The 21,292-nt window shown below is 41.5% G+C and overlaps 1 protein-coding gene across 2 annotated transcripts in view; it reads right to left on the bottom strand.

Moving 5' to 3' along the window:
• LOC127595584 (metabotropic glutamate receptor 4-like) overlaps nt 1-21,292 on the bottom strand; it is a 135,995-nt gene that overhangs the window by 36,146 nt on the left and 78,557 nt on the right. For both annotated transcript variants that reach the window (XM_052057199.1, XM_052057200.1), the window contains exon 3: nt 7,241-7,457. In XM_052057199.1, coding sequence (XP_051913159.1) covers nt 7,241-7,457 — 217 coding nt within the window. The remainder of the gene's footprint in view (nt 1-7,240; nt 7,458-21,292) is intronic.

Here is a 21,292-nt window from a genome sequence, read left to right on the forward strand (position 1 = left end):
AAAATGAATTTCACCTAATTACCAGAAGAACTACCAGCAGTTGAATACGAGGGAAATAAGAGGTGGATCATTATGACAACAATGTCATTTAACTCACTACATGTTATTGTGTTGTTGCATTCATATAAATTGGTCTCCGAGTGTATGAAGAAGAGAACCAGTTTGTGTTACTCTTAATCGAGACTTCATCATTGGTCCCTGAAAGTAGAGAAATCAGATCGAGCTTACACTATATTGATGATACGGCTAATCATGCAAGAAGTTACTGTAAATCCCAGCGCTCGTTGCATTCGGGCCCCAAAGTTGATGGATCAACTGAAAACTGGTGTTGGCATTGCTGTTTTCTTTAGCCAAATGGCAACGGGTTTTCTCTGTCAGCAAGTCTGAACTCACATCAGCATGCTGGAGGCTCATGAGTAGAAGTGGATGCTCCCTGTTTATCCCTGACCGACATTGCTGAAACGTGTAATGGCCAGTGGTAATTGAGCATGGTGTTGAGTACATTCCCCTTGCATATTCTGCACTCATCTTGCACAAATGTGCCATGAATATCAGATGCCAACATTGAGGCCTGCGATAGCTAACCTGGAACACTGGGGCCGCTATTTCAGCATGCAAAACAAATTCCAGGAGCCCTATTTTCTTAGAAAGCTCCATGTGTCGTCAGTGTAAAAACCTGTGCATCTTCATTTTCTTGCCATTGGTGAGTCCAGTTTCCCGTGTTTGGGAATTTGACAGACTGCTCTGTGCCACGTCAGGCATTCCGGCGAACTGAGAGAATTTTCTTCTCCACGCCTCCGGCACATCTGACAATTTGGTGACAGAAAGTAGACTAGACTTTAGACCAGCTGAAAGTCAGTTCTGAGGTTTAGCACAGGTGATGGAAAATATTTAGTGGATTTGGCGGTGTCCAAGTCTTCATAGAATCATCCACAAGTGGAGATCTTGTTGCAGTTCCTTTTAAATGTATAAACCTCCTGCATGAACTCTCGCCATTAACTCATTCACTCCCAAAGTTGTTTTTAAAAAAAGAAAACTCCCCTCATGAGCACAGTTAGACTGCACTTTGTGCAAGACTTGGACCGCTTTGATCACACAGACACCCAGACTGACGGGTGCTTTTGAACCCACTTTATAGAGAAGTGTGACGCCAAATAGAAGATATGATTATTTCGACTCACAGGGCGCTGGCACAAAGGATTTGTCTGTCTGCACAAAATAAATAAATAAATAAATAAACATACAACTGTGTCCTAGTTTCCAGGAGATAGCAAGTTCTTAGCTAAACGAATACGGTACATGAGTATTTGTGTGAATGGTGACCCGAGGAGGCACATTTCCTTTGAGATTTTTTTTTTTGTACTAATCAGGTGTCTGTGTTGCTCCTGATCTCTGAGTTTGCCTCAACCGGTATGATTTTATGTTTGCCGATGTGTAACCTGCAGACGCCAGCTCAGCGAGTCTGTTCCAACATTTTGTTTGTAACCACAGAGTCAGAGAAGCTGCTATGTGAGAGGGGCAAGACTTCACAAATGCTACTCACAATAATACAGTGCAGTTTCACACCACTGCACAATAATAAAATGAATGATCAATCAATATCTTAATGACATTGTCAATCAAAACACTAATGTGCATGGCAAGGTTTTGTTAGTGGGATTGTGGAATGTTTATTAGTTAGTGAGACAGCACAAATACTGGATCCAGATCAACAAATGTTAAAGTCCTACTCAAAATGTGATTTTATTGACTGAATTATATTTTTCAATTTGGCTTTGGGCTTTGCACACTTGTATTGAATCATGTTGTCAAATTGTAACCGTTGTAGTTTGAAACTTTCAACATCTTCTCAGCACTGTGCAAAAAAAGAACATGAGCATCCCTTTCAACTCAGACAACGCAAACATCAATCGTGTCGAAAAAGAAGAGTGCTAAAGTCAATGCAGGAGGCTTCTATGTGGTGAGAACGCTGTTCAAAAGTCACTGGCAGTCACATCCATCCTATATAGTCTCGTTTTGGTCCCTGAGCACATGACACTATTCTGTATTCCATCATGCTGCAGACATGATAAACAGCTTTGTGGCTGAGTGAAAGAGCGGCACGTCGGACTGCTTTGTGCATATGCAAACTATACAGGATTCACTGTGGTTGTCATGGTTACAGCTAATGTTCTCCTCACCAAATTTCTTTATTCTGAACTGAGGTTCAAATTATTCAAACGGACAGATTTGTGTCAGCAGCCTTCTTAAGTGATGGGGAAGTCAATGCTGGACACAATTACGCAGTTACGGCTTGTAAAAAATGGTAACGTGTGTCTTTCATTCACACGTTGTAAATCACTTTTACAAAAACAATAGTAAATTACTGACCAGACCTAATTTACAGTATATTAAAAGAGAATACAATTTGAGTCGCTTTTTGAAGAACTTGATTTTAGGTTGACCGGGGTCTTGTTAAAGTGCACCAAGGTTCTTGTGTTCCCTTCTTCCCTGTGAAGTCTAAATAGCAAAATACTTTTTGAGTGTTAAACTTTAATTGTGCCTCCAGCAAGGCCCAGGAACTACCCTGCAGAGGTCAGATGAGCCGCACTCGACGTAGGGCATTTCCTTGATAAATTGGGATTTATTCTAAACTAAACTTGCTTTTGTCCAATTGTTAATATTACAAAACAATGCGATGAATATCATTCCCTTCTTTGTCTATTTGAGTGTGTGTTTTTAAGTCCACTATACAAATGCAATTAATGACCTAAATTGAAATGGGTCTTACTTTTAAGAAGCAATTTTAGTTACTGATGGAGTTGTGGCACATGGAGGGGATTTGTGCAACCAGTGTATGGTTGTTGACTGTCGATGAAAATGGGAGTGCTTATCTGCTTATCTGTCAAGGCATGTGTGCTCTGATGACAAATCCACAGTGTCGTCTGCCTTTGACACAGTCAGCTAGGACATAGACTCCAGCTGCACCGTGACACTGAACAAGTTAAGCAGTTGAAAATGGAAGGATAGAAATATGAAAGATTAGATGGCATAGTTAAAGCTTGACAAGATAGAAACTCAGATATGAGTTTGTGTTCTCCCTTTGTGACAGGATGCTCAAAAATCCATCCATCCATCATCTAAGAACATCTAGCGCTTAACTAGGGTCGCGGGGGCAACATCTTTAGCAGGGAAGCCCAGACTTCCCTCTCCCTAGCTACTTCTTCCAGCTCTCCCCGAGGGATCCCGAGGCGTTCCCAGGCCAGTTGGGTGACATAGTCTCTCCAGCGGGTCCTGGGTCTTCCTCGGGGTCTCCTCCCGGTGCGACATGCCCAGAACACCTCACCTGGGAGGCGCTCAGTAGGCATCCGAATCAGATGCCCAAGCCACCTCATCTGGCTCCTCTCGATGTGGAAGAGAAGCGGCTCGACTTTGAGCCCCTCCCGGATGACCAAGCTTCTCACCTTACGCTCAAAAATCACTTGATGCAAATAATATCATTCTTTTTTTGCTCACCCGCAACTAAAACCTTCACTGGCTATATATATATATATATATATTATACAGTACATACCGGTAATCTGATATGTATAATTGTTCTGAAACTGTATTTTCAAACTAGTGCATGTTTAACAAGCACATACTTGAAGCAGGAGAAATGGAAGGGGAAAAAAGGGAAAGGAAAATGAACTAAATGGCCCTGAGTTGAACTCTTGCTTAGCCTGTCATCCATTTCTGGTTTCTTCTCTGAACGAAGTAAATATGCTCCTAGGCTTGAAAACGTGTGAAGTACATTGTAGCGGGTAAGGTCTAAGGAAATGCTTTTAGACCTCAAAGGCCTACGAAAGCAACTCTACTTGTTGAACCCCCCCCCACCCCAAAAAAGAACGTTTAACTTCCCCTCTCAGACAATGTTAAAGACAATATGCTTTCAGATGATGTTTCTTTTTGACATTTTCCCACATCTCCTGTCATTTGTGAGATAGTGTGAACTTCTTTTGACCTCCTCAACCCTTTAAAATGACGACAATTATTTTATGAACCATCTGTCTGCATCTTCCCAAGACGATAAAATTAGGGGGAAAAAATACGCAGACAAAAGCCAAACATCGCCTTTTAGACCAATATGACGGAGAAGAAGTCTGATTTCAGGGTACAATGAAAGGTGCACACTACCCTCAGACAGTACCACGCTTTCCACGAGGTGACAGTTAAGTGACGTGTTAGCTGCTATTACTGCACACATCTCTGTGCTCTCTTAGGACACAGAAGGTACGAGGGCTTTTCAAAGAGAAGCTCAGAGAAGGACCCATCGTGGAACATGAACTTGTGCATTGAGAACAAGACAGGATGACAACAGCGAGGCATCAAACAGAAAACGTGTTTCATCTCATCTTCCGTAATGACAATGGAGCCTCATCCCACTCGAGGATTAGTCTAATGTTGCAATGAGAAGTGTCTAAATGAAAATCTTGCGTCTTGTAAAGGGTTCCAAGTCTTAAAGATAGACCATTTTCCGCAGAAGTATTCCCCTCATAATTACATTCAGATTTTTTTTTCTCATCCCGGTCTCCCCATGCAGTCCAAATGTGTCATTTATATGAGCAAATGTCACAAATTAACCATTGACAGAAGAGAAGTAAGGTTTGCACACACAACTCTAAATAAACAATGATGTTGCTAAATCATGCTAAAATAAGCTTGGTTAACAGTTCTGTGGTTGCTCAAGCAACCTATGTCGCAGAAACAGGCCCAATGACACAGACAAATACTATATATATATATATATATATATATATATATATATATATATATATATATATAGAGAGAGAGAGAGAGAGAGAGAGAGAGAGAGAGAGAGAGAGAGAGAGAGAGAGAAACACACACTCTAGTGAGTATTCCTGTTGTAGTCTTATGATTTGTCTCTGGGCATAAACTTTGTCAAAAATAAACTGGCACAAAGGAGTGAGGAGTGAGTCAATTTAAACGTAGATCAATTAGCAGTGAATCGACCATTCAACAATCTTTCATTTCCAAGATGGAACTCATCCTTTTCATGAAATGCAATGTATTCTTCTTCTAATGTGAACGGAAGTATTGCAATTTAAAAATAACTCCTGTTAAGCTTGTACAAGGATGCATAATAGACCAGCTTACGTAAGAGGAGACCCAATTTCAATTCCGAGAAACGTGAAATGATGTTCACAACCTCCAATGAGACACTGAGTGTCATGCTGTTTCCCAACATTCACCCGGGCGCTTTGTGCTTGAATGACATTGTTTGTGCTCTACTTTTCCATCAGTAACCATTGAACTTGCCATTGTTACTACTTTTGGTCGTAACCGGTTATGCGTTTAGTACGTGGGTAACACCAAGTGACACTGACGTATTCATAAAGTAGTGGACAGATGTTGGGAATGCTCAGTCAGCTTCCAGGATGGGGCAGACGTGTTGCATCTGATCTTCATGGCATGCTGAGTGTGACTCGACTTCAAAGAGTGACATCCTTTGGAAAGATTGACTGTAACTAGAGACGGAACAGGTGCAACGTGGATGTTTTTCCTGGACTGTCAGCACTCATGACAGAGTGGATAGAGCTTAAAGTTGTGACGGGAGGCAAAACGGAGGGAACCTGAACGCATTGTTTTAATCGATTATAAGAAAACAGCAGATATAGTTCATTCGATCTAAATTTGAAATCAAATTGTAAATTACGATTAGTATAAAGTATGTTATCTCTAAGTCTGCAATAAAATGTTTGGACTCGACAGATAGATTGATAGATAGATTTTGAATTCATGGATTCTGTTTTGACATCAACGACTTCTCCAGTATTACCAGTGCAGGGTTTTTCTCTTGTTCTTCTTGTTTCCTCCTTTGGATTATTCCACTATTGCCCAAAAAGGACTTCACCCTGAAACAATTCTTTAATCCTGTACTACCGTACTGTCGCACTTGTGGATGGAGAGGGGAAAAAATATCAATCATGACATGGATATGGAGATGAATCATTTGAAAATTGAAGTTTCCCTCTTCCAAAAATTGGTGTTTTTATAAATCGGTTTGCATAAACAAACTCTGAAGTGAAACAAACCATTTCGTCTGTCAGGCTGATACAAAGTTAGATCCCCTCCCCAGGTGATGACGATATTTATAACTTGATTATTGATTGGTCAGTGTTGTTTCAAAGATCAATTTACTGTAGAAAATGAAGTCTACAGTGCTGTGAAAAAGTATTTGGCTCCTTCCTGATTTCTGTCTTCTTTGCATATTTATCACATACAAATGTTTTCAGGTCATTCAACCAATTTTAATCTGACAGAGGGGCTCCCCATTGAAATGGCTTTGTAAACTTTTCCAGACTGATAGATTTCCATAACTTTTTTTTCTAATTTCTTCTTGATTTTTCTTCGGATCGTGGCATGATGTGAAGGAAAATTGTAAATAGTACGGCGATTTATCCATTTTTGTGTTCATATTGCATTTAATTTGAAAAATGTTTGTTGTTTTTTTTCTCTTTCTTCTTTCTTCTTTCTACATACATTCTTGCTGCTGGAGGCTGTAAATTTCCCCAGTGTGGGACGAATAAAGGATATCTTATCTTATCTTATGTTGCATTTGTTTCTTGAGCTCTTGTAGCCTCCTTCACTTTGTCTGACGGATTCTATGTATGTGATTTCTTGATTCAACAAACGTGGTGCAACAAAGGTGTTGCCTGTGAAATTGAACTCAGCTTTCCCAAAACTGTCATTCGTCACAGACACTGTGTGAGTTAACCATAAAAATAGAAAATAAAAATACAATAGAAACTGCATTTTGTATTTTCTTGGATTGTTTCTGTGATCCTAAAATTGGTTTGATGAACTGAAATCTTTATGTGTGATAAATATGCAAAGGAAGGGGGCAAATACTTTTTCACGGCGCTGTATACTGCGGTCATCGACGATATAGTTGTGGTTCCCCTGCCCGACTTCTGTGCAGGCAGCGTGGGTCCGGTTGCCACTCACTGACATTGTGAGTGTGAATGGTTGTCTGCCTCTTTCCAGTTTGTCTTGTGATTGACTGACAACCAGTGCATAGTGCTGTCTCTCTTTTGTCTGATGTCAGTGAGTGATAAAGAAAACGGATGGATGAAATTATAAACAGTGATGACATGTGAGCTCAGGTCAAGTGTATAGAGCGCTGCAAACTTTGTCATTCCATCGGTGTTGACCGCAGTAGATGGAATGTTTGTTGTAAGAGATCAGAAAAGAGACTCACCGTCCTCTCGAGACTTTTGAATGAACGCGTCCACACCGCTTTCTCCGTAGTTTCCCTCAGAGGCCACAGTGGAGACATAGTTCCAGCTCATGGCTTTGACGATGTCCACCATGGCCTGCGCCTGATAGGTGTCAGGCGGCACCACCCGAGAGAAGAAGTCGTAACGCGTGTTGTCACTCAGCTCTGGAGCTGTGGAGGCGTAACTCACCTGGGGGATCTGTCAGGGCAAAATAACAGGAGTGAAGATTCATTATTCTTTAGCAGTATAATCATGCTTGACAATGCGTTTACACAGGTGAGATGTTGCAAAAACCCATGGCTATTACGATAGCTGTGGTGGTATTTTCGCAAGAGTAAAATTACGCTTGCATATTGCCCAAACCAAGACAGTTGCAATGAAAGAATCAACGACAAGTTTGTTGCGCAATTATCATTACCTCTTCATAGAGAGCAAGCACATTTTCAACACTTTACATTGGTAGCTGTGTAAAACGGGTCAATCACATCAAGAAGGGCATACAAACAGCATAAAAACTGAAAAACAAATCATGCGTTGGACCCGCTGGGGTGACAGCTGACACTTTCAGGTCAGAGGCTCATGCTAAACAAATACAATGTTGGCTACTGTGGAAATAGAAGGAATTGTGCTTGCATTTGACAATAAAACCTCATCATGTCATTGCAAATATAAGATGTGTGTGAATGGAGCTACCCACATCACATCGGTTCATCCTTGAGTTACACAAATTTGAAGAATGTCAAGTGACTCATCCTGTTCACAACAAAGTCAAGCAGAAGCATTCATCTCGAATTCTTTTATTCATTTCCCATCCAAGTTTCATGAGAACTGAGTAATCCTTTTACCCCCCGCACCCCCACCACCCCCCACATGATGTGTAATGAACGCTGAGTCACTGCATTACGTTCTACTGTCAAATAGCGATGCCGTATTCAGGCCAGATGTAAAAAGAATGAAGACGGTGTTTTAACAAAAACTGCAAACTAGACACAGGTTTGTTTCATTGATTTGCATCTGACGAGCAGAGCGGGCAGTGAGGGGAATTCTGATCCGATGCCTCTGTTGTCTCCGGCCGTCACACTTCTTCTAAACATTTCCCTGTCTTGTTTTGAGGCTGAATCTGGTGTGTCATGAAGTGAATGTTTATGCTCCTCTGGGATGCTCTGAGAGGCAAGTTGTGTCAGCTTGAATATGTGCAGTGGTTAGTCTGCAAGCAGATGCCAACCCTTTGAGCCGTGTCAGTGGGACCTTCACACCTTGGAACTTTGGTCTGAAACGAGGCACTTTTCATCCAAGGATCTGCTTGGGTTTGGTCTTTCGAGATGACCTAGGATGAATGCTTGAAGCATTTCCATCAGCATTTCCACTAAGATCCCGCTGGGTTGTAAAAGGGTTTCACCTCTTTTTCAGGTGATGCACAGAATCACCAAAGTTATAATAACTCACATCATTTCCCGACATACGCACAGGACCAGATTTGACAGCGAATGCCCACATTTTAGCCCAACCTGCGTATCTGTCATGAGGATGCGTTCATGACAGATTTGAGTGGACAGGAGGATGTGCACAGCCAGAAAAGCGAGTCACTGCACATCTCACTGCGCATCTTTTTGTCTCACGTATAAAAGATAGAAGGAGCTATAACTCTCTGGTCATTGTAGTATGAAAGTACCCAATGTCTGAGGATGAGCAGTACAGAGAATGGATGGATGCAAGCTCCCAGTGCCACCAGCAGGCCATGATGCACTGACTTTCCACTTCTACGTGTTCAAATCCCAAACAACCTATATGTGAAAATGTTTTTCTTGACAAACATTGATGTGATCAGGCAGCATTGGTTAGACTGCATTCATGTGTTGTTCAAAAGTGTTTGGAAGGTGTTAATGAGCTCGGGTTTCAGAATATTCTCAATTTCTAGCACCTAACAGTACTGTGAAAAATATGTCAGCCATGACAGAGATAAACACGGTTGAAGTTGACTCTTGTGCAGAAGCAATTTTAGTATATAACAGTGGCAAATGTGATAACATTGTGTTTTTCTCGCATATTGTAACCATGAGCAGGATTCAGACTGCACCAATAAGCCTCTCCTGCAGCATAGTACACGGTTAACAATACTTTGACATAATAGTATTCAAAATGATCGTGGATGATAACCAGCCTCTTTCACAGACGTTTCTTGGTCCTATGGATTAACTGCATCTATAAGAACACCCCTAAAATTGGTGGGTTTGGTCGAAACCACAAATATATATTCCCTATTGTTTCTATAATACTGATGGACATGAGTTTCAGGTGGAGTTGGGCTACGGCTTATCTACTGCGCCTTACGTTTGCTTCGCCTGTCAAGCTTTATAGCGCAGCGTGGGTGCCAATGCCAACGGTGGCAGATTAAGCGCTTGAAAATCCTTCTAATAAAGAAAGTAATTTCTGGCGGTGCATGCGTGACTTTGCCAGACTTTGAATCAGCCGTGCAAAATGAACTTTATATTAGTGACTGGATCACTCGCACTAAAAGGGGCGCTACACAGTTTTGTGTTTTCAATGAACACACTATCCAAAGGACAGCAACCTTGTGTAATTATATTCCAAGTCGTCAGCTCTGAGCATTTCTATGTTCTTAGTAATTCATCTTCCATGACATGAACAATAAAAATGAGGTTATTCTCAATGTTGTCCCTTAAACTGGATTTAGATTGTAGGTTAAAAAGACCTGACTATGATTTAGTATCGAAATCAGATAGACATGCATTATAATATCACCTACATCTGATGCCACTTTGTTTCTTGCACGGTCTGAAAAAAATGCATGTGCATACGGCAAAAATGTCAACAACTCAACGAGATAAATGTCAGCGTCAGGCAACACAGGAGCAGGAACAGAATCGAAAAAAAGGACAATATATTAGATATATAGAGATAGGGTTATTGGTTTAGTCCAGTGAGCAAGAAATGTCATCGGCATAACATCATAAGCTCTGCCTATCCTGATTTCTGACAGAATGGTGAAATTCCATGATTTTTACCACAGTGAAAAAGCCTGAGATGGAAAAAAAGCACAGCGTAACCTCCAACCAGATCTCGCTGATTTGGCTGAGACAGACAGCTTGGGACATATCACGGCACCCTATATATGACAGTAGCAAAAATTCAAAGAGAGAACCTAGTCAAGAATATGATAATTCCATTTACATTTTAATAGAGGACTTTCAACAGTTTTTTTTTAATTATCATCCAACTTCAAAATCATATTGACTGTGGTAAAACATTCTAAAGAGTCTGAATATAGAAATCACCCCAGCTCTTTGGGTAGTATAAGAGAGTGATAATGAATTGAGGTTATTCGACTTTAAGCAGAAGGCATAGAAATGAATGAAATTCGTTGGCCAAGCCTACTCTTGTAATTACATCTAGAGTAGTTTTCCTCAAGCAAAAATGATATCCTCATCCTCCGTTTAATTTGAATATCATATCATATCTCCTCAGAACTGCTGATTCATAATGTAAACTGACATTCAAGTTCAGAATGGGGACCAAAAAAAAAGTAAAATCTCATCTCATTTTTTGTGCCTATCTACCAGGGCTTGGTCTCTATTTTCAAACACACGTGTTCATTGCGAACATCTCGACAAGACTTTTGGAAAAAAAATGCACCTGCCGGTTTTACATGTCCTGGATGTTCTCCAGGGGAGCACAGTGCTCAACTGATTCGCACACCGGCCTCACAGTGCAACTGTGCAGGGTTCAATATCAGTTCCGGCCTTCCTATGTGGAGTTTGCATGTTCTCCTCGTACCTGCATTGGTTTTCTCCGGGTACTCTGGTTTCCTCCCACATTCCAAAACATGGGTGGCAGGTTAATGGAACACTCTAAATTGTCCCTTGGTGTGAAAGTGATGGAAACACACACACACATACACACACACACCCACAAACACCCACACACACCCACACACACACCCGCACGCACGCACGCACGTACACACACACACACGCACACGCACATACACACACACACACGCACACGCACACGCACATATGCGCACACGCACGCGCACACGCACACACGCGCACACACACACACGCACACACACACACTGTAAACAGAAGTCTGATGCAAATCAGTAGCCAGGAGCCTTTCTTGCATTGCGCGGGTTTGAATATATCTTTCTGTCTCTGAAGAAGGAGGAGAACAGGCAGGCTGTAATATATAATGATTTATTTCCCCTATTTTTAAAGTTTGATCTCCTCTTTCATCATAAGATTTCTTTCACAAATTGGCTCCACATTCATATGTTTTACATTTAAACAATTCATAAGATGTTGGAGCAGGATTAAATGTTTGATGGGCCTTGGCACTTTAAGCAGTGCTGCTGTAGTGCTGTTATTTGTACTTGTTAAACGGTGACAAGCAGTTATTTAGGCAATGACAACTGTGATTAATTATCTCATTCCAAATGGAACGATCACTGCAGTTCAACATCCAAATTGTGTCGACAAACCACCACGGTCAAATGAGATTTCAACTAAAAGCCATTTGTGATGAATGGGCGATGCAAAACAATAATTCTTTGTGGACTCTAGCAGGATGCATGAACATCCTAAACCCACTTCCACGTTTTCCCTCCTTGGTTGAAGTTAATGAGCAACAAATTGTGATCATGTTTTTTTAAGTGTTGTATTTATTTATCATAATGTTTTCACTTAAGATAAGAAAAGAAAAACCTTTATTAGTCTCACAATGGAGAAATTCCCAATTCACAGCAGCAAAGTTATGAAAGTAAGAAGTAGAACAACAAAATGAAGGAGCTGCTGGAAAGGCAGCCACTCTCGCGGCGCCATTTTGAAGTCAAAATAACAAAAATAACACAAGACAACACATAGGACACAGACAGTCGTTCAATCTTCACCAATTTTCTGCATACACTTTGTTGACTGAAGCAGTTCTAGATGAAAGAGGAGAGGATCAAAGTGTCCTTTCTCCAGTGGATCAGAGACGTCATGCTGAAAATGTGCACACGTCTGCTACAAGCTAAGTTTTGAAAGCAAACACAAAGCTGTAGCATCCATTGACGAAAAGAGATTAGTTAACTTCTCCTGTCCCACGTAATCCGCTTCAAACTCCAAGCCGCGACTCCCAGCTCCAAATCCGCATCCGCTCCTTTCTTCTCATCGTCGGCTCCTCAAGACCTCCATCCATCCAGCCGCAGACCGTTCAACAGCACCGATCTCTCCGCTGAACAAAGCGGGGCTGTGAAAAATGCTGCCCATTACAGGCGCAAGACACAAGCGCCCCGGGCCTGTCCAGCAACGACAGTCAAATGGCGCTGACATTCCTCCAGTCAAAAACAGTGCTGGTATACCCATGCTGCCGAGAAGGCGCAACCACCAAGCAGAGAGTCCTCCTTGATGAATGTCGTGGCCAAAAAATGCTGAAAAAGGTCCACATCAAGTCCACACGACATAACAACAAACACAAAGTGACAAAAGAAACACAAAAACAACAAAAAAAGCAAGGCTCATGAGAGCACTTGCTGACGGCTGCCTACTCGGGCGCCATCTTGACTTATTTGTATATGGCATATTTATGTTTAAGTTTAACTTAGTTTGGGGGCTGGAACGGATTCATTGCATTTCCATTCATTGCAATGGGAAACATTACTTCAGTTTATGAGCATTTCAGGTTCCATGTTTGAGGTTCTGCTGTAGTATTTGTAAGATGAAGGATAAATTTTGTTTTAATACGTGTGGATTATTATTTCAGGAACCGATTCAGCACAGGCTGTGATAGATATACAGCACAGCACTTATTCAGCCTTTGTACATAAAGGCGTCAAATAGTCCAATTTGCTGAAGTGTCGGGAGGTTTTTTTTGTGTTTCTTTCAGGGAAGGTTTAACAATTATGATTCATTGTTCTCTAACTCAGATTTATAAACTAACGGCTATGTAATGCCTCTTTTTGTTTGCAGGAGCTCTAAAAACTGTCAGCAGGCACAAATGTTTGTTGACAAGACAGCAGTGCCACAGTGTAAAATGGCTGATAATGGCCAGAGTGGCTAGAGCTACTTAAAAATAATGAGTACATGGCCAATCACTTTTTCCTGGGAAAACAGCCTGACCTAAGGCAAACTCTTGCACTTTCATACCTGCTCTAACACCTTTCATTTAAATTAACCAGATAATTTGTTTCACATCATAATCATCTGGCTATTACTATGTGTGTGTGTGTTTTTAAGTACAGTATGCAAACTGTGAAGATGGCAATATAAAGGTTTTATTCACCATCCATCCATCCATTCTCTGTACTGCTTTTCCTGACAGGGGTCAAGGGTGTGCTGGAGCCTATCCCAGCTGTTTTGGGGCGAAAGGCGGGATAAACCATGAACTGGTTGACAGCCAATCGGAGTTCACATCTAGATAAACAATCATTGGCAAGGTAAAAAAACTGAAATTGCAGGAAAAATATTAATTACACCTTTGAAGTTGGTTGGTTCAGGCCCCTGGAAATCCTGGACCGACAGGCATGTATGCGCATATGGTAGTCTGATGGGTAGTGTGTCTTAGTCGACATGTTTAGTGCATTAGAATTAGCTTCTTGAGCAAATGAAACCTGTTACCCGTGAGCACATTTACTAATGCCCATTTTTCATAGTTAGATGTAGAAGCATAGTTTGGCACAAAAAAAATACTTCTGCTATTTGATCCACGTTTCTGCATCCAGAAAAAAGTGAATGATGAATCTCAGTGAACCATCATCGTCTTGGAGGAAATAGATCCATAAAAAAAAGGTGATATTTTCAGAAGACAGCAAAAGGCAAATGGAGGACAAATTTTCCATAGTAGCCAGTTTGTTTTGCCTCACACCTGAAAAACATGAACAAGATGGAATGTAGAACGTAGCCAAATGCATTTACAGTACTTTCCCCACGTGTATGGTCTAGTTGTCAAAGTGATGAAGAGCAAAAAGTGGAGGTCACTTTTATCTACTCTAACATCTGGGGAATGTACAGTAATACTGGCAAGCAAGAATATGATTGTTTTTTTTTTAATTGCTCCTCTTTGTGATGGCTCATTTTAAAAACACAGCACAAGGTATTGAAGCAGTTGAAACAAAAGCACTACCAAATTTTAGTTGCAGGTTTAAGGTTAAGGTTAAATATAACAGAAGAGGCGAGGCTGGGCACTATGTTTCTTTCCTCTGTTGATCGCATCAAATATTAATGTCGACTCCACGTCTGTAGGCTGTAACATTCACTCTGAGCAACTTCCTGCTCTTTTAATTGTGTTCGTTCTGCAGTGCAAACGCAATGAGAGTTGATTTTGCAAGAGCAGTGTGCAGATAACTAGAGATTGGCCATAGATAATTATCACCAGTATCTCTTTTTGTGTTGAACATTTTTTATCTTTAACCAGACTCGACCCCAGGGGCGAGCTGTGCCCACCCAGCAAGATGCTTGTGCCCCCACAACCCTCTCTTGGGACAGATCTCTAAAAATAAATGTATTTCTTTATTTGATTATTTTGAAAAGAAAAAAGCAGGTCATCTTAAACCTCCGGTAGCGCATAACGTCTCTCGCCGGAAGTTGTTTAGCGGTCAGCAGTCTGCAATTGCAGCTTGCAATCAGTGCTCTGGTGATATATCTTTTTTACTAATATTCTCATTCAGTTAGTTTCATCTGTGATTCACCAATGGCACTGGCAAAGAATGGGGAAATAGAGCTCCAGGAGAAGCATTTTAAACAGTACACATGAGCTCCAATAATGACGGTCATGCATTTAACATGCAGCCTCCCATGCCTCCTTGTCATGTCTCCCACTAAGTTAGGCAGTGATTTCCTTTGACAAACTCTTGTATCTACTTTATTTTTCAGTTTTGTACATGTTAGGGGCCCTTGAGGCCATTGCTCATCATGGCATCCGTGGCTGGGTGCTTGTGCATGGGTGTGTGCGCCTGTGCGCGCTTATACGTGCATGCATGCTTATGCATGCACGTGTGATACCGGTCGATCGCAGAAGGTTGGTTGGCTTGAAAAGTAGATCTTCGGTCAAAAAAGGTTGGACACCCCTGATATATGATATGGCGTGACGATAGGCAGGGGCTTCTTGGCAACATGTTTGGCTTAATGTCACACTAATTTACCCTCAACTCTCTGGTATATTCAAAACTTCTTTCTGCCAAAGGATCAATGTTCTATTCAGATCTCGAACCCTTCATAAATTGCACAATGTACAGACATCTTACATACAATGTCAAATTGACACAGAACATGACATTTATATTTACTCTCGAGGTCTTCAAGGTTTCTCTGAGCAAGCGTTGAATGAGTTTAACGAACAATAGATCCAGTTAAATGGATCAAACTAACATTCAGCTTTAACAAAGGTCAACATTTTGTTCGGTTTATTCGCACGAATCTTTTGCAAAAAGGTTTTACGGTTACTTTTATTTGCATTTTAAAGTCTTCAAATGATTTGTCTCCTTACAAATAATATGTAGAAAAGCGTTGCATGGCAGATGGATGAGCAGTGATGACAATGCTCAGTACTGAAACAAATCCCACAACCCTTTCAAGACAGTTCATTAAAAAGAAAAACTCACAGCCACCATGCCACAATGGAGCGAAACAGAATATATACGCTGATGTAGGTCAAGGGGTTAACCTCCAAAAGAAGCCCACAGATAAATACTCAGTCAGAACCATTGAGTGAATGAACAAGCATGCACTAAACATCTTGGGGTTATCGAAGTCACAGGCGGTATTACTTATCTGGAGAATGTGTTATCTCCACTGGAAAACATTTGGTCTTTCACCTTCTGCTGCCTAACATGTCTTATCACATTTGGAGGAAATAAATGAGAAGGAATATTTCATAAACCATCAAGACAGTGGACTCTTTCGAGATGGATTTCTTTTTTTTTTTTTTTTTTTTTTTTTTTTTTGCCATTGAGCTGAGGCATGGCCCTTGGCAAACCAAAGAGGTTAGCATTGTCCTAGTTTTGAGAGGTGCATTCAAAATATTAACCGCGTTATTTTGGAACACCTTCCTTTTGTTTGGAACTAAAATATGAGGAGCAAAAAGTCATTTTAGAGCATTTGTTTTGCCGCAATTACTCAATTACGTGACCTCTTTCTAATGAGAATGAGAATATACACTTCTTGCGCCATCGCAAGTGAAGCCTTGAAGATAAGCGGCCTCCAAGGTTTGATGGACTTTTTGTGGGGCATACCACTGACACAGGCAAATTAATGACCCCCCTGGAGAGAGACACTGGTCTATGGGGAGGTTTATTTATAGAGCAATGGTTTCATGGAAAGTGTGTGTGTGTGTGTGTGTGTGTGTGTGTGTGTGTGTGTGTGTGTGTGTGTCTTGGTCATACTGATACTAAATGACCCACCAAGACTAGGGGAAGGAAAAAAACGTGTGGAGCTGAAAAGCAAGTCCCGATGACCCGTGAGATCGATTTTACCAGTTTGGAACTACTGTAACCAATGATTTACGATGATTACAGTATGTCGCAAAATTGTGCAAGACACATTAGCGTTGCTAGTGACACACAAACAAAACAAATATCAAGTAAAACTTAAGACAGAAAAATACTGTTTTCACAACCGCCAAGTTACGAAAAAGTCATTATGCTTGACACTCCCCTTTGCTTTATTAACCAAAACAGTTGCCTCTTTTTGTGGTGTCTTTTGCTATTTATTTTCATGTTCCACACGTGTCATTCAGAGTAAAGCCAAGTTATTTGGCAGAGTCATGACAAACCCAAAAGTTGCAATCAGTACGTCGTTACCTGCAGGATGAAACTAATGAGGTGAATCCGTGTTTGCTTTGATTAAACAATGGTATCAAATATGTTTACTTGGCTAATAAATGGATGCCGGCCAGCTTGAATCACTTGCAAGTCCTTAAACACGACCTTTCCTCAAACCAAAATCAATCGCTACAAAGTCAGGTGCCCTGCCTTATCAATACCGGCCTCTGATGAAAGGCACTCACCAATAGAGAGCCCTTCCTGACTGCTAGTTATGCTTTGCGATATGCTGCTGAAGTTGGAGGATGTTATTTGGCAGGGAAAGAGAATAATACACATCCACACCTCCTTTGTTGAAAGATTAAATTAGAGTTAAATCTCTGTTGTGCATGCAAGCAGCCAAAGGCATAAAGCCCAAGAAAGACCAAGACAGCCTGCAATGCCGTGCGTTGTTTACTTTTCAGATATTTTTTTCATTACATTCCAGTGAAAAGGTTCCCACTTGCTGATTGTGAATGCTGAGAGGACTCATCCTGCTGGCATTCGTACCAAACCTTAATTTTTTTTCCCCTCTCTGGACTCGTCCTTTCGGTGCATTTACATCACAGAAAGTCTGCAACAGGAAATCCAAATGTCTAATTCCAGTGGTAAAACTCTGTCAAATCTAATGGAAGAGACATTCGTATGAACCTTTGAAAATGTTCCTCTCCAATTTGATTTGCATAAAAGCAGGCAATGCCTCTTCGTATTGTAATGGACCGTTGGTAAACAATATTTTTTCTGCAGCCACAATGGGAATATGAGGAATGAGTGATATGAGGAAATCCTTGAAAATATGAATGAAAAATAAATGAACGAAGCGGAATTTCCAGGGTAAATGAAATGTGTCTTGAGTGTGTCAGGAGTGTAAGCACCCTGCACATGTACACATAAATTGCAGTCAAGTATTGCTCAAAACAAAATTATGGAAATGTGTTCTTAATTAAAAGGAAAGTAAACAACTAAAACATTTGCTTGGGCACACCGTTTTACAAGATTTGTTTTATGACTTAGATACAGTACGTCAGTGATGAATTTATGTTCACACCATTACATTTCCACCAGGCCACACATTTAAGCTTTCAAAACGACCATTACAGAAACGACAATGAGAAAAAGTTTCCTTTTTTATGAATAAATCTAAAATGAATCCCTTCCGTTTGATGTCACTTATCAATCGCCCAATACGGTATTTGAAAAGATGTCGAAAGCAATTCCAGACTGAAATTTTGGAGAGTAAACTTTGACGGGCAAGATGTTATTGAAGAGGTTTTACCATGAATAGTATGCCCATTTCCTTTGCCTGTCTAATGACACTTTCTGATTGATTGTACTTGTTGCCCTACACATTACATTTAACCCAGACGATAGGCTTTCATTTCACTTCCTCGCTTTGAAGGAAATATGATTGATTAGTCCTACATATTCAAGGCCATTCACATGTTAACCGTTTGGACTCAGGAAATGCTGCTGTATTTCATTCGCTAAAGAGGTTTCTAAAACAACAAGAGCATTGTTGAAGGCTTATCACTAAATTTCACCTTGGTATCATAATTCTCATACCGATGTGGTAGGTGCAATGGTTGTCTTCCAATTGGACAGCCCATTTATCAATACACTCCTGTGGTTCGGTTTTTCTTCAGGGGCACAATATCACCACGGAGCTCAATGCTCACAATACATGCCAATGGCTACAGATGATCATTTTCAAAGTTGCTGCCTTAGACAATGACGTCCTGCAGTTTACCTGACATGCCTTTATAACAATAAACATGCTGAGGAATTCTTTTTGTTCATTATTTCAGTTTGTACTACTCAACCCAACATCTCAGTGACCCGAACCGCTCAACTCTCTGTTGCGCTTTAGTTTACGCGATGAAATGTAGGACAAGCATCACATTACTTTGAGTGATGGCATGTTTGATTTCATTCAAGCCTGAGTTTGGTGCTCCTACAAGCTTACCTTCAGAAAAGGAGATTACCCCTGCCAAAACAGGAACCTGCATTCTTCTTCTGAGTTTTCCATCAAGGCAGATGCAATTTACAACATTGCATTACAGACCCTATCAGGCATCCTCTGCATCACCTTCCCTCCCACCCGGGCTGACAAAAGTACAGCACAGTTTTGATTATAAACAGTCTTTAATTGCCAGTGAAACTGTCTGATCTTAATCACTGTGAAACAGAGCTCATTATAAGACAGAATTATATATTCAAACGGCAAAGAGAGGCTGAATGCATGAAAAATAACAACATTGTCAATTATGTGATACATATATCAAGTGGAAAGTGCACCAATGTTTCAAACTGATTAAAGACCCAAAAAGCCAAAATAAGATGCTATTTTTTGAATAAAGTGTTTCACAACCTGTAGTGAGCCAAGGCACACGTTTCATATCGGAAAAAAAACTCATGGCACACCATTTTGCAAAACAATGAATAAGGTTATGGGTTAATTATGGACGGTACCATCTGTCTTTTGGGCAGTTGATTGTTTTGCCTGTTACAATGCGTGGTTGCGATTGATTAATATATATGAGACGATATCTATCTATCCATCTATATACAGTATATATTAAAAATTCCTCATCTCACCTTTCGGGTGGTGTCCGTCTCTCATTCAGCTCGGGTCGTCTAACAGAGGCCAGGAAGCTTGACGGTTCTGCGCAGTATCCTTGCTGTTCCCAGCACTGCACATTTCTGGACTGAGATGTCCGATGCTGTTCCCGGGATCTGTTGCAACCACTCATCGACTTTGGGGGGTCACTGCCCCGAGTGCTCCGCCCACCACAGGCACGACTATCACCTTTACCTTCCAGGCTCTCTCCAGCTCCTCTCTGAGCCCTTGGTATTTCTCGAGTTTCTCGTGTTCCTTCTTCCTGATGTTTGATCACTTGGGACCGCTACATCCACTACAACGGCTTCCCTCTGTCCTTTATCTTTGATCACAATATCTGGTTGGTTCGCCATTACCATCTTGTCAGTCTGGATCTGGAAGTGCCACAGGATCTTCGCTCATTCTCCACCACCTTCGGAGGTGTTTCCCATTTTGACCTCCGCACAGATGTTTCGGTAGACTATGCCAGCCACCTGGTTATGGCGTTCCATGTAGGCTTTCCCTGCCAGCATCTTGCACCCTGCAGTTATGTGTTGGATCGTCTCAGGTGCCTCTTTGCACAACCTACACCTTGGGTCTTGTCTGGTGTGGTATATCTGGGACTCAATGGCTCTGGTGCTCAGGGCCTGCTCCTGACCAGCCAGGATGAGTGCCTCTGTGCTGTCCTTCAGGCCAGCCTTCTCTAGGGACTGAGACCCCTTCAGTGCGGACTACCTTTCCTCTCTTAGTCACCATCCGACTGCATTTCTCAAGCCCGAATGACATCCCGATGTTGCTGCTGTAGATCCTGGTTGTGTGGATCAGTGAGTCTATGTCCCTTTCGCTCTTAGCATACAACTTTATGTCATCCATGTAGAGGAGGTGACTGATTGTAGCTCCATTCTGAGGTGGTATCCATAGCCTGTCTTGGTGATTACTTGTCTTAGGGGTTTCAGTCCTATGCAGGACAGCAGTGGGGAGAGTTCGCAACGAAGGCTCTTAGGGTCCTGTTCACCTTATACAACTCCAAGCATTCAGTGATCCATGTGTGTGGCATCGAGTGATAGGCTTTCTTGTAATCAATCCAGGCTGTGCACAGGTTGGTACGTCTGCGACTGTTCTGTCAATCAGGAGCTGAAGTTTCCTCTGGTATCTCTACCAATGCCCTTCTGTGCTTCGTTCCATGTATTGATCCATATGTCCACTTATCTTAGCCGCAATGATGCCTGACATGAGCTTCCATGTTGTGGAGAGACAGGTTATTGGCCGATAGTTGGATGGGACTGCACCCTTTCAGGGATCCTTCATGATCAGGATCGTTCGCCCTTCGGTTAGCCATTCTGGGTGAGTCCCATCCCTCAGCAGCTGGTTCATTTGTGTTGCTAGGCGCTCATGGAGTGCTGTGAGTTTCTTTGGCCAGTAGGTGTGGACCATGTCCGGGCCGGGTGCTGTCCAGTTCTTCATATCTGAGACTCTTTCCTGTATGTCTTCCACTGTTATGGTAACTAGGTTCTGTTCAGGGAGGTTGCTGTGCTCCACTCTCAGGGTCACCAGCCATTGTGAGCTGCTGTTATGTGCAACCTCCTTCTCCCATATGCCTTTCCAGTACCTTTGAGTTTCCAGTCTTGGTGGGTCAGCTCT

Source organism: Hippocampus zosterae, chromosome 2 (assembly GCF_025434085.1).
Source record: "Hippocampus zosterae strain Florida chromosome 2, ASM2543408v3, whole genome shotgun sequence".
Lineage (NCBI taxonomy): Eukaryota > Metazoa > Chordata > Actinopteri > Syngnathiformes > Syngnathidae > Hippocampus > Hippocampus zosterae.